Here is a 13,316-nt window from a genome sequence, read left to right on the forward strand (position 1 = left end):
CAACAAAATCTTAACAGATGAGATTATACAATCTTTCTTGATTTTTGAATTTGAAACATCTCTTTTTACTTCCTTGATTGTACTCACATTTCGAAGCATGAATGAATGAATTTTCATTCATGGGACTAAGTCATGATGGCTCATAAGTTGAATTCTAGCTACCTGAGAGGCTGATCAAGAGGCTCAAAGTTCTATGCCTCCCTAGGCAAAACACTGTTATACTCCTTCTCAGTGCAGTGGCATGAACCTGTCTTTCCAGCTACTTAGAAGGCTGAGATTAGGAAGATAGCAGTTTCCATCTAGCCCAGGAAAAAAGTTCACAAGACTCGATCTCAATGGAACAAGCTAGATGTAACCTGTCTCCCAACTACAGCAGGAAACCTTAGACAGTAGGCCAAGAACAGACCTGGGGAAAAAATGAGACCCTATCTCAAAATAACCACTGCAAAAAAGAGCTAGCAGTATTGCTCAGCAGTAGATTGTGTAACTAACAAGGAAGAGGCCTCAAGTTGAAACATCATCCTTATTCACCAAAAATCAAAAAGGAATTCACTCAATGGTAGATGTTAATTATGCTAAGACTTCCTCAGTTTCGACAAGTGGAATGTTCCTTGCTATTTATACCCCAAAATGCCTAGACTGAACTAAAGTAGGCAATCACTTTCATAAATGTTTATTATATGCCTTTTTGTGCTTTCTCTTTCAAACAGATGAATTAGAAATATTAAAAGAACACAGAAAATCATTAATTGATCAAAGAAACCACACATGAATTTGATATTCTGAGGGATTTCTGCTCTGTTTTATATTTCAAGGGACTATAGATTATATCACTTTAATTTAAATCTTACTGGAATTGAATTCTAAAGCTTTGTTCTTTATACTTCTAGATCAGTGGTTTGTTGACTTGTGATTGTATACAGTTAACACTTTAAAAGCAGAGACTATTAAAATGTCATAGCCTCTTGTTTTGCCAAGAAAGAAAAGTAAATGTAAATCATTTTGAATTCCTTCATTTTACAAAAGCACTACATCTAACACATCCTCCTCTCCAAGTCAAAACAGTTTCAGAATAAAAGAAATGTACTTCAAATGGAATGGAAGCATCTTTATGGAGGGGAAAAAAATCTCTAAAATCTTAGGGCTGGGAAGGTAACTTAGTGGTAGAATGCTTGCCTAGCATGCATGAAGCCCTGGGTTCCTCAGTACCACATCAACAGAAAAAGCCATAAGTGGCACTGTGGCTCAAGTGGTAGAGTGCTAGCCTTGAGCTGAAGAGCTGAGGGCGAGCACCCAGACCCAGAGTTCAAGCTCCCCAATTGGGAAAAAAAAAATTATAAAATCTCTCATAAAAGCTATATTCTTATTTTTCATGCAACAGGAAAAATGTTCTCTAGTTAATTTGGGAAATGAATTTTAAAATAAATCTCCATGTGTATAAAATGTATAAAGTGGACGGGCATTGGTGGCTCGCACCTGTAATCCTATCTACTCAGGAGGCTGAGATCTGAGGATCATAGTTCAAAGCCAGCCTGGGCAGGAAAGTCCATGAGACTCCAATAACCCCCCCCCATCCCATCCCATCCCACCCCCAGAAAACCAGAAGTGGCGCTGTGCCTCAAATGGTAGAGCGCTCACCTTGAGCTGAAGAATTGAGGGTCAGTGCCCATGCCCAGAGTTCAAGCCTCATGACCAACAAAAACAAAACAAAACAAAACTTGTAAAGTGTTGACTAGTGGATTGCCAAGTGGTCAAATAGTTCACAAGAACTATTTGGGTAGGTCAGTAAGAGCCACCAAAACTAAATTCTGAATCTCGTTACCCTAAGTGTTACTTCAATACCTGATTTCAGTTTGTATTCACAAATGCCAAAAGCTCTAAAATTCCATACGAGCTGTGGAAAATCTGGCATAATTCTAAACAGCAGCATAAATTTTCTTTTTTCAATCTCTAGACTCCTAAAAACATATCTACTAAATGGAAGGTCAAAATATGTCAACCTACCTAATTCAATCTCAAGTTCTGGACTGTCAAGAAACAGAGAAATATGTTGCACATGAGATAATAATATACAATTGGATATCAATTAACAAATCATAAAATTACAAAAATGGAATCAAAGCCATATACTGAAGAATTACAACTTATCACCAACCTTCAGAAACTGAATAATTATAGTCACTTTAGAAGCAGGACAAGTATAAACTTCAGAGAATGGTGATTTTTCTCCAAATTACTAAATATTGAGTGATAGCAACTCCCTAAATTCACCTAGCTAAGGAAGATAAAAGTTTTATATTTGCCCCCACATCAATTTTTTGATAAAAGGAAAATCTTACATAGAACCAAGTAAATTAAGAATGTTAATAAAATCTTTCTGCAAAAATTATGAACAGTGCATAAATGATAATTGATTACTCAAATCTAACCTACTTTATCTCAAAATTTAAAGGAGCCTAGGGCTGAGGCTGACCTTCAGCAAGCATGCTGAGGTTGAGATGTGTCCCATCTACAAAGCCTGCTGTGAGATGCTTTAAAGGGAAACTCCACTACCTTAACTCTGGAGTCACGGGCCACAGAGACTTCAAGGACATCATCACTTGAGAACCAGCTGACGCTGGCAAAGCATCATTTTGGAGGCCTCGGCTGGACCCATGCTGGTATGCCTGTGATGGATGTATAGTCATGATCCCTAGTTGATTCTGTTTGCTCTGAAGTTTCCTTTCTTGAAGCTTTCCAAGACGGTTCTGAGAAAATCATCCAGGCAACAAGGTACTGCCCCTGAAATCTCAATGCTCAATATTACATCTTGGGGCAGGTGTAGCATCCAAAGCAGCCATGACTCTATTAGAAGCATTAGAAGCACAGGCTGTGCCACTCTGGTGGCAGAAAACCTGAGCAGAGCCGGAGGTAGTGGAGCCACTCCTCTATTTTCCTGAAAGGCAGGGAAGGAAGAGGGGGAGACAGCAAAACAATATGGGAGGGAGGGGAAACCTCCACAAACAGTGATTGGAATTGGTGCATGAGAACTAAATAACAGGACCCCAAAATGCTCACAAAATAAAATCTTCTAAATTACATAATGAACACTAAGATAATGCCTTATTACACCGTCCTCTACTGAAAGAAAGCAAAAAGAACATAAAAATGAGCCCAGTAACACAATCAGAAAAACATAATTAGAAAGCTAAAAAAGACCTTTAATAATTATGATATTAGGGGTGGGAAGGTAGCTCAGTGGTAGAGTGCTTGCCTTGCATGCATGAGGCCCTGGGTTCAATTCCTCAGCAACAAACAAACAGAAAAAAGCCAGAAGTGGCACTGTGGCTCAAGTGGTAGAAAGCCAGAAGTGTCACTGTGGCTCAAGTGGTAGAGCGCTCACCTTGAGCTGAAGAGCTGAGGGACAGCGCCCAGGCCCAGAGTTCAAGCCCCACACCAACAAAAAAAAAAATTATGATACTAGCTAGAAAGGAACTGAGTACTGCGCTTCCTTTTTAGACTCAAGTAAGAAAGATAGGTAAGGAAGTGGTGCTGTGGCTCAAGTGGTAGAGCACTTGCCTTGAGCTGAGGGATAGCGCCCAGGCCCAGACTTCAAGCCCCATAACTGACAAAAAAACAAAAGAAAGATAAGTAAACAGTCTCTTGCTAGTATGTCAATCAATACTTCAAAATGTGGAACTGATGCTTTCTTAAAAAGAAACAATCAATAGAAGAATCTCTTGCTCCAGGGAGACTTAAAGAGCCATAACAAAAGCAACACAAAAAGTTAGAGCTAGAAGAAAGAATCTTCAATTCCAACTATGTCATTTTATAGTTCAGGAAACAGGGTAAGAGAAAAGAAATGACTTAACTGGAGCACACAAAGCCAGGAATAGAACCTAAGAATCTGAATTTCAATCTGCTATGAGTTTTCTATGCCTGTATAATACTCTCTATGCAGTAAGCACTACTGTGCGAATGCCTGGGCAAAATACATGGTAGGTATACATACATATTACATACATGTTACATAGATTTCAAATGTATGTCAATGGAAGAATCCAATCTTTTATTTTTTTAAGAGTCATTTTGTTTGTTTTTTTTTAAAGTCTGGGTACCATTGGCTCATACCTGTAATCCTCTACTCAGGACGCTGTAATCCTAGGATTGAAAATTTGAAGCCAGCCCAGGCAGCAAAGTCCATGAGACTCCAATTAACCAGCAAAAAGCCAGAAGTAGAGGTATGGCTCAAATGGTAGAATGCCAGCCTTGAGTGAAAAAGCTTACAGACAGTATCCAGGCTCTGAGTTCATGCCCCAGTATTGACACAAAAAAAAAACAGGCATCTGAGATACATCCTACAGCTATTTGTTTATCTTTCAAAGGCTCTAGAACTAGGTTAGAGGTAAACTGTCAAATAAAAAGTACAAGTTTTAAAGGCCAAAAAACTGTAACCATATACAAAGATTAATATGATTTGTTTAAAAACGTTTTCTACATTCTGTGTATAATACCACAATACTATAACATAATTCTGAAAAAGGCATAGGCTTAAGCTCATAGTAAGTACACAAAATAATTGTCTAAGTATATTAAAACATTACATCAAATTTTTACATTGGTTTGTAAAACAATTCAAAGTACTATAGCTAAGGAACATTTGGACATTTTCTGTGAGGAAAGGGTGGTAAAGAGATTTGCTTTCAATAGAGGGTCAGGCTCTGTTCTAATAAATGTTTACACTTTAAGGGTTAATTTCCTTTAAAAGAAAACATTTTGTAGAATTACTACAGAATTCTTCAAAAGTTATGCTAGCATGTATTTTAATCTTTAGGTCCAAAATTAGTATCCTGATATGAAGTTTACTTATTAAAAAGTATGGCTAGCCAGATGCCAATGGCTCACATCTATAATCCTAGCTACTCAGGAGGCTGAGATCTAGGATCACAGTTCAAAGCCAGCTTGGGCAGAAAAGTCCATGAGACTTTGATCTCCAACAAACTACTCAGAAAAAGCAGGAAATGGCACTGTGGCTCAAGTGGTAGAGTGCTAGCCTTGAGTACAAAAAATGGTCAGGGACAGCACCCAGGCTCTGAGTTCAAGCCCCAGGACTGACAGAAAAAAGTTTGACTAAAATGTCAGTTACCAAAAATGAAAGAACTCAGGAGATAATGTAAGGTCACCAAATAGTCAAAAGCTAAACAATATTCAATATACTTTTGCAGTCAGTCACACTACCGACAAGTAGTACTGTTTTCTTTTTTGGTGAGATCACCAGGGAAATTATCAAAGACTTGAAGAAGCAAAAAAAAAATTGGAAAACCAGACACTGGTGGCTCATACATGTAATCCTAACTGTTCTGGAAGCCAAATCATAAAGGATTTGGATTGAAACCATGCAAGGCATTAACATTTACAAGACATCATCTCCAATTAGCCACTAAAAAGCCAGGCTGTAGATGCTGCTCAAGTGGTAAAGCACTAGTTGTGAGCAAGCAAACCAAGGAAATGCAATTCCTGAAGTTCAATCCTCATTATCAGCACACAAAAACAAAAGGAAAAATTAAAGATGTATAACAGTAAGTCTGTAGTTACATATAACTTAAGCATAGGATATGATGTTTAAATTGGCCTGATATAAAATGTATATTCTCTGATTTAAAAGAAAAGGTCTAAAGGCTTAGAGAAAAAAATGTTAGCATTGAAAATTTTAGAGCATTTGGTCATATTAAAGAACCAGTTTAGTATTTTTTATATCTGATAAATGAAAATAGTCATATTTGTCATTTAAGGACAAATATGAAGTCAAAAAATGAGTTACATCCACTGACACTAAAAGCCAAACTCTTTTTTGAGGAAAATAATCTAGTCCCACTATAATTAAAGAAAGCCTGCATACACACTGGGCAGTTTCCTCAAAAGTTCCATATTAGATTTTGTTTCTATGAAAAAAACAAACTATGTGATCCCACCCACAAAGAAACAAGAGAAAAACTTCTAGAACATTGCTAGGATAAAATAAGTATTCCTTAACAAAAAATAAATGTAATGTGAGGGTTGGGAATGTGTCTTAGTGGTAGAGTACTTTCCTAGCATGCATGAAGCCCTGGGTTCAATTTCTCAGTACCATGTTAACAGAAAAGGCCAGAAGTAGCACTGTGGCTCAAGTGGTAGAGTGCTAGCCTTGAGCAAAAAAAAAAAAAAGAAGAAGCTCAGAGACAGCACCCAAGCCCTGAGTTCAAACCCCAGGACTGGGGGAAAAAAACTCAACTTTCAGGCAAATAGTGATAGTAAACTGGATTTTTTATTCTCAAAATCACAACTGTAATACTTTTTCTATAAAATGTATAAAGAATAGTCCAATGATAATGATCCTCACCACTAATATTATTAAAGTTTAACACACTATCCCAGTACTGAGCTTAATTAACAGTACAAGTACCAAATGAAAGTCTTAAGCTGGGTATGGTAGCTCCCACTTGCTGTCCTAGCACCTTGGGAAATGAACACAGAAGTATGGAAATTTAATACCAGGTTAGGTAGATAGATAAATAATGCTTTATGTTAAGTAGTAAGTTTATTTCTACTAAAGAATTTGACATGTGGTTAATCACCTCAAAAGCTACCAAGGTTTTATTTTTTTAATATCATAGCTATAAAATAGCTATAAAATCTTTCCTCCAACTGTCACACAATTTTTAAGTGTATTAGTTTGGGAAATTAAAAGTATTTACTTTCTTCATTTCAAGAATGTTAAACTTCTTTGGCTATAAACTCGTCTCTATATGTCAATTCTAACAAATTCATAAGAGTGCTTGTGAAAAGTGGCATTTTAGTTAAAATTAAGTGCTTGACCAAGAAAAAGTTTTACACAAATTTATTGTGTCCAAATAATAGATAAGCATTTGAAACAATACACTATTTTACCTCTCCTGAAATATCAACAGTGAAATGTATTACAATACTACTAAAGGACAAAGCTAACGAAATGTATACATAATTTATACACAATTACACAATTGTGTACAAATTCACAATTACAACATTCCCACTACCAAAATATATCCCACTGAAAAATATGAAATCACAAAAAATGCCAAGACTTAGTAATGATCAACAAATTTTAAAAGTTGCTTAGTGCATATTCAACAATTCTCAAATACATCACCTATATTAAAATAATGCAAGTACATAATGGATACCCATCACGATGCAATAACTCATGCATAGTATATAGCTCTTTGGTATAGTGGATATTAAACAAGTCATTAATTGTATATTTTGTAAAAGTGAACATAAAGAAAGACACACAAGAAAAACTCATCTCCTCTCAAAGGCAGTCAACAATGTTGTAGGGTTTTTTTTAACTTAAATACAAGCTGGCATTAGAGATACTTTCCAATAAAATGCTTATCAATTACAGAAAGGATTAAAGTGTTATATTTTGACAAGCTGTAACAAAAAAATTATACCTCTCACAGTTAAATAAGGACAGAATGTTTGAATATGATTAACACTACCAGTAACTAAATATTTAAGGCTCCAAAATGCATAGGAGAGTTTTTGTAAATGAAGAATAAAAGCATCTTTAAAAAAGAATCAAACTCTCAAGTCTTTCAGATCTAGCTGTGATGGTCTACTTTAAAAAAAAAAAAACAAACCGGGAATGTGGCTTAATGGTAGAGTGCTTGCCTAGCATGCATGAAGCCCTGTGTTTGATTTCTCAGTACCACATAAACAGAAAAAAAGCCAAAAGTGGTGCTGTGGCTCAAGTGGTAGAGCGCTAGCCTTGAACAAAAGCAGCTCAGGGACAGTGCCCTGGCCCTGAGTTCAAGCTCCAGGACTGAGGAGGAAAAATCCAGATGAATAAATATGCCTTCAGTACTCTATACTGGATGCCATTCATATCCCATAAAACAATGAAACATATACTTATCAAGTAAATAGGAAAGTAAAAGGGGCTGGGAAGGTGGCTCAGTGGTAGAGTGCTTGCCTTGCATGCATGAGGCCCTGGGTTCGATTCCTCAGCACCACATAAACAGAAAAGGCCAGAAGTGGCACTATGGCTCAAGGGGTAGAACTCTAGCCTTGAGCTGAAGAGCTGAGGGACAGTGCCCAGGCCCAGAGTTTAGGCCCCATGACCGGCAAAAAAAAAGGAAAGTAGAAGGTGAGTGTATGTTGAAAATTGAGTTTTATTTAAGTGTAATCTAGATATGGATATGGTCTGTCAGCTTAATGAAAATATTGTTTACTAGCAGAAGAATGATCTATGAAACAGTGAAAGCTATTAGTATTACCAAGGTACAAAACAGTGCTAGAGTTTTCAACTTAGCCCGTAGCATATGTAATTCAGTTAATATCTCACAAAATTATAACAAAAATTACAGGTGTATTTCCATGTTTTCCTAATACTAGAGCTTACTGTTAGGAACAGATGTTTACTCTAATGTTCTTTATGATTTATCATTGACATTTCAGTGATAAAATCTGAGAAAATTCCACCCAACCATTTCACATTAGACATAAAAACAGGCTGGGTCTCTGTATGGTATTTTCACAATAAAAATAAATAAACAAAAAAAAAAAAAAAAAACAGGCTGGGAAGGTGGCTTAGTGATAAGAGTGCTTGCCTAACATGCATGAAGCCCTGGGTTTGATTCCTTACTACCACAGAAACAAAAAACGCTAGAAGTGGTGCTGTGGCTCAAGTGGTAGAGTGCTGGCCTTGAGCAAAAGAAGCTCAGGGACAATGCCCAGGCCCTGAGTTCAAGTCCCAGGACTTGCCAAAAAAAAAAAAAAAAGAAGAAGATACTTGCCCAAGATCACACAGTTATAGAAATGTTAGAAAATTAGAAGTCAATTACCTCTATTCCCAGTATTTCAATTCAATATACTGTACCTACTACCTTCTTATTGAAGATGATGAGTCCTATACTGTAAGAGCTGGGATGTGGTAGAATGATTAGTGAGTACAAGGCCCAGTTTAAATCCCAGTACCATGAAAAAGCAAAGGTCTCTACAGTTATATGGATACTATACTATCTTACAGGAGATGTTTAAAATATATGGAAAAATGTCTTGGTTTTACTCTCTAATACCTTATTTTTTCTCCACTATGACAGAGGTGTATCTAACTTCTCTGTCACCGTTGCTTTATTTTTCAGTATCTGAGTGATCACTTATTTTGCTCTCAACAGATCTTCATGAGATTACCACAGTGAAGGACAATTAGCAATAATCAAATATGAAGAGATGTCTTTTGTCACCAATTTATTAATAGGATTCACTTTCATCCAAAAATTAATCTGAAAATAATAGTCTGAAAAAATTATCACAGTTTCCATGGAAACACAAAATTGACAGTTCTGAACTTATAACACACCCTATGCTAGGTGTGTTAATACTGGCAATGACTTTCTCTTAAGGTTTCTGAGTTTTAGCCCAATTTCTGGCCTTTCTTTCCAACTTGCAGGAAGGCTGGGAGTGAGGCTTTCTAAGGCAGGCTCTCCTGATTTTTACAACCAACTTGTTGTTCCGGTGTTGTGGCTTGCGCCCACGCCTAGGGTGTGTTATAATCTTTTTAAAGTCCTTACGGATGGAATCATACCTATTCTCAGGGTCATTGTCGTCATCGTCATCATCCACTGTGACAGGCACTGATTTAGATATGGCTTCATCTCCTTAGAGGGGGAAAAAGTGTACTTAAAATTAGTTTGAAATTATCTATGTGAGTAAAACCACTTAAAATAAAACAAGTCAACAATTTTTGAACAAGCTAATGGGTTTTCAACACTACTCTGAAACCAAAACCATGACTGAAGGCAGTGGTGACAGAAAGCTTAATTGGCAATACAGTGATCCCTTGCCTATGGCAGGAGTTATGTTACAGAGACCCCCAATAGATCAAAATCTTCGAAGTAGTAGCATTAGATAGTTGTCCACTCACTGTATCCTGGTTCACTTATTGCTACTTCGTGGATTTTCACAAATTGTGGGAGTCTCTGGAATGTAGCTCCCACAATAGGTGAGGGATCACTACCCACGATACAGTGAAGCCGCAAAAAGTAAACCATGATACGGTGAGGGATGACTGTATATGAAGTAGAAGCAGTAAAATAATAAAATAGGCCTGTTATATTTCTAGGTTCCCTCCCACAGCACAAGGGTTTTAAGCTCAACCTTCTTAGGAACAATTCAATTGCTATCATTAACACAGATTTTTTTGGTGCAGTAACCTTTGTTATCACTCATTGCAAGTTTGAAGTTAACAGGTGTCTAACTGTATCACAGCCAAATTGCTCTTAATGTTTTGGTATAAGTAATTGAAAAATGCATTTGAATTCTTATGATATCCATAACTTAAAGTACACAGACATAATCAAGTATAATAAAACTTATTTTCTAATAAAAAGTTCCATTTCTAATAGGACATGGTAGCTCACCTTAGGTACTCAGGAGGGAGAGATCAGGAGGATTATGGTCTGAAGTCATTCCAGGCAAAAAAAAGTATGTTTCCCTACCCCATCTCAGCCAATTTAAAAACAAAGGGTGATGCTGCACACCTGTCATTCCAGCTATGCTGGGGAAGAATAAACAGGGTAACTTTGGCCTAATCTGCCCTGGGAAAAACACAAGACTTTATCTCTCCCCCCCCCCCCCCCCCGCCCCAAACCCCCTGCCAAAAAAAGGAAAAAGGACTGGAGGGGGCATGGCTTAAGTGATGGAGTACCTGCCTGGCAAGCACAACACACAGAATTCAAACCCTACTTCTACTGAAAAAGTAGAACAATTTCATTTCTATTCTTTGTTTTTAAATCTAAAGAGAAGACTGTGGAGGGGAAGGATAATAGGGCATTTGCCTAACATGCCCTAGGATCAAAGCCCAACACTGACCAAAAGAAAAGGCAAGAAGAGTAGGACTTGTCCATTTCATTGTATATAAACTTCACCTCAAAAGAAAACCAAAGTAAAATATTTAGCTCCAGTGAATACTATGCATGTTGAAGGATTTAGGAAGAAGTGTATTGGTGGTTTAGCATTTACTCAAATGTACTAAAGCTGTCAAGAGCATTACTGAGGAAAAATAAAAACAGACTATCTCAAAATATTACTTCATGATCATCCATCTCAAATAACAAAATCACAGTCAGGTATTACCAGCTCTCAGAATTAGTAATGGAGATAAGAAAAGAGATGTGTAAAGGAAAGACAAGTTTTGTGATAATGCAACAGTTTGGTGTCTTCGATGTATGGTGCTGCTACAAAGCCTCACAGATGATACAACTGCAGAGAAGTACATACACAGGAATGAATGCATATAAGCTACTGAAATCTAGACAGGTGTGCTCACACATCCCTGAAATCTAAGCATTTGGGAGATAGAAGCAGGACGATTGGGAGCTCAAGGCCAGTTTGGGCTACATGTAAAATGCAATGTCATCGGACTTGTACAGCAAAATCACTTCTCAAAAATAAATAAAAAATAAATGAATAGTCAGTCTTTATTTTCTTTTTTAAAAAGCTATTCAAATCTGAATCATTATAGATTCATAGGAATTAGAAATGATTTCAAAATAAAAGTTATAGAAGGGCAAAAAAGAGCTACCCTGTCAGGCACCAATGACTCATGCCCATATCTTAGCTATTTGGGAGTTTAAGACCTGAGAATCTTGGTTTGAAGCCAGCCCAGGCAGGAAAGTCTATGAGACTCTTATCTATAATTAACCACCAAAAAGCCAAAAGTGGAACTGTGCCCAAGCCTTGAGCAAAAAATGTCCAGGGGCAGCATACATGCCCTGAGTTCAAGCCCCAGGACTAGCACAAGAAAAAAGCAACAATAAAATTCACAGTATTCCATCAAAATTTCTCATCGAAACAGACTAATCTTCAAATGAAACATTATTAGTAATGTTACTGTCACTCCACTGTGATTCCACCTTCCAAAATTTGACCTAACTTCAAAGTTCAAACACAACTTGTTCTCTTAGCTTTTCCCTGAAATATTTCATAGCTTACTCCATTTATCACACATCCCCACTGTAGGTTTTTGTTTTTGTTATTTTGCTGATCCTGGGGTTTGAGCTCAGGGCTTGGGCAATGTTCCTGAGCTTTTGTGCTCAAAACTAGCACTCTACCACTTGAGACACAGCTCCACTTTCAGTTTTTCTGGTGGTCACTTGCAGGTAACAGTCTCACTGACTATTCTGCCTGTGCTGGTTTCAAAAAAGGATCTCCTAAATCGCTAGGATTCCAAGTATAAGCCATTAATACCTGACTGCAAGTAAATTCTTAAAGAATGTCATTTATCATTGGCTCACACCCAAGATTATCTATGAAAAACAGTACTTACTATATAATGCTTATTTTCAAGGCCTTTCATATCCAACTCAGCTTAAGTATTTCTACTGGAAAAGCCCAGTTTTTGATTGGCAAAACTCAGCAAATTTATCTTCCACTTTTAATCCAAAGTAATCTATGTAGTCCCAAGAAATAGCTAAAGAACCATCCCCAAAAAATAATATTTGTGCTTCCAAACACATCAAAGACTGGCATCTAATGAAGTCAAGGTTTCTCTGGATACACAGTCAAGAAATAGTTTACCACCTATTCCACCCATTGGCCCTTCATATCCAGGTTACAAATATCAAAACAGAACACAATAATCTACAAATTTGTGTTGAATAAAGGAATTAAGAGAGGACACATTCTTTGAGTATTTGCCATCTGTTATCATCTTTGCTTAAGGTCTAAATAAAGGATATTACTTATTAAATTAAGTATTTATAAGTCTAAACATGAAAAGTACACCACAGAAACTTTTATATATGTCAAATAAGAGCACAATGAAAATTACTAACATATTTGAAATCAAGTATGTTGATTTCACCAGGGAAACTGTTATACTACATTAACCAACATTCTAAAATTTAAGGTTAGTTTAAGATTAATTCTAAAATTTAAGGTTATTTCAATTCCCATTTGCCAATGGGAATATCCCCTACAATTAGGAAAATTTATTATTTTTATATTCCAAGCCTTAGGGTTTATCACAACTAATCTAATAACTAAAAGATAATCAAAGTAACTATTAAATTCTGTGTTTAAATTACAAAAATGAAAAGACTGTTATCAAAGTAACTATTAAATTCTGTGTTTAAATTACAAACCCACAACCATTTACACACAATTCTGAAATTCAAAACATTTTCAGAATTGGAAATTTGCGTAAGATGGTACAAAAGGTCATTTGGCAACAAAACCTGACCTTAACTGCTATTGTCCAAGTGTGAATGTTTTTTAGGAACTTTATTGTTAGAATAGCCATGTAGGTAAAGCCC

General features: G+C 36.5%; 1 protein-coding gene across 5 annotated transcripts in view; it reads right to left on the reverse strand.

The window, feature by feature from the left end:
* Positions 1–13,316, reverse strand: part of Atrx (ATRX chromatin remodeler) — a 165,454-nt gene that overhangs the window by 72,554 nt on the left and 79,584 nt on the right. For all 5 annotated transcript variants that reach the window (XM_042668266.1, XM_042668265.1, XM_042668264.1 and 2 more), the window contains one exon: positions 9,587–9,659. In XM_042668266.1, coding sequence (XP_042524200.1) covers positions 9,587–9,659 — 73 coding nt within the window. The remainder of the gene's footprint in view (positions 1–9,586; positions 9,660–13,316) is intronic.

Source organism: Dipodomys spectabilis, unplaced genomic scaffold, assembly GCF_019054845.1.
Source record: "Dipodomys spectabilis isolate Male_0828 unplaced genomic scaffold, ASM1905484v1 ptg000424l, whole genome shotgun sequence".
In the NCBI taxonomy this organism is placed as follows: domain Eukaryota; kingdom Metazoa; phylum Chordata; class Mammalia; order Rodentia; family Heteromyidae; genus Dipodomys; species Dipodomys spectabilis.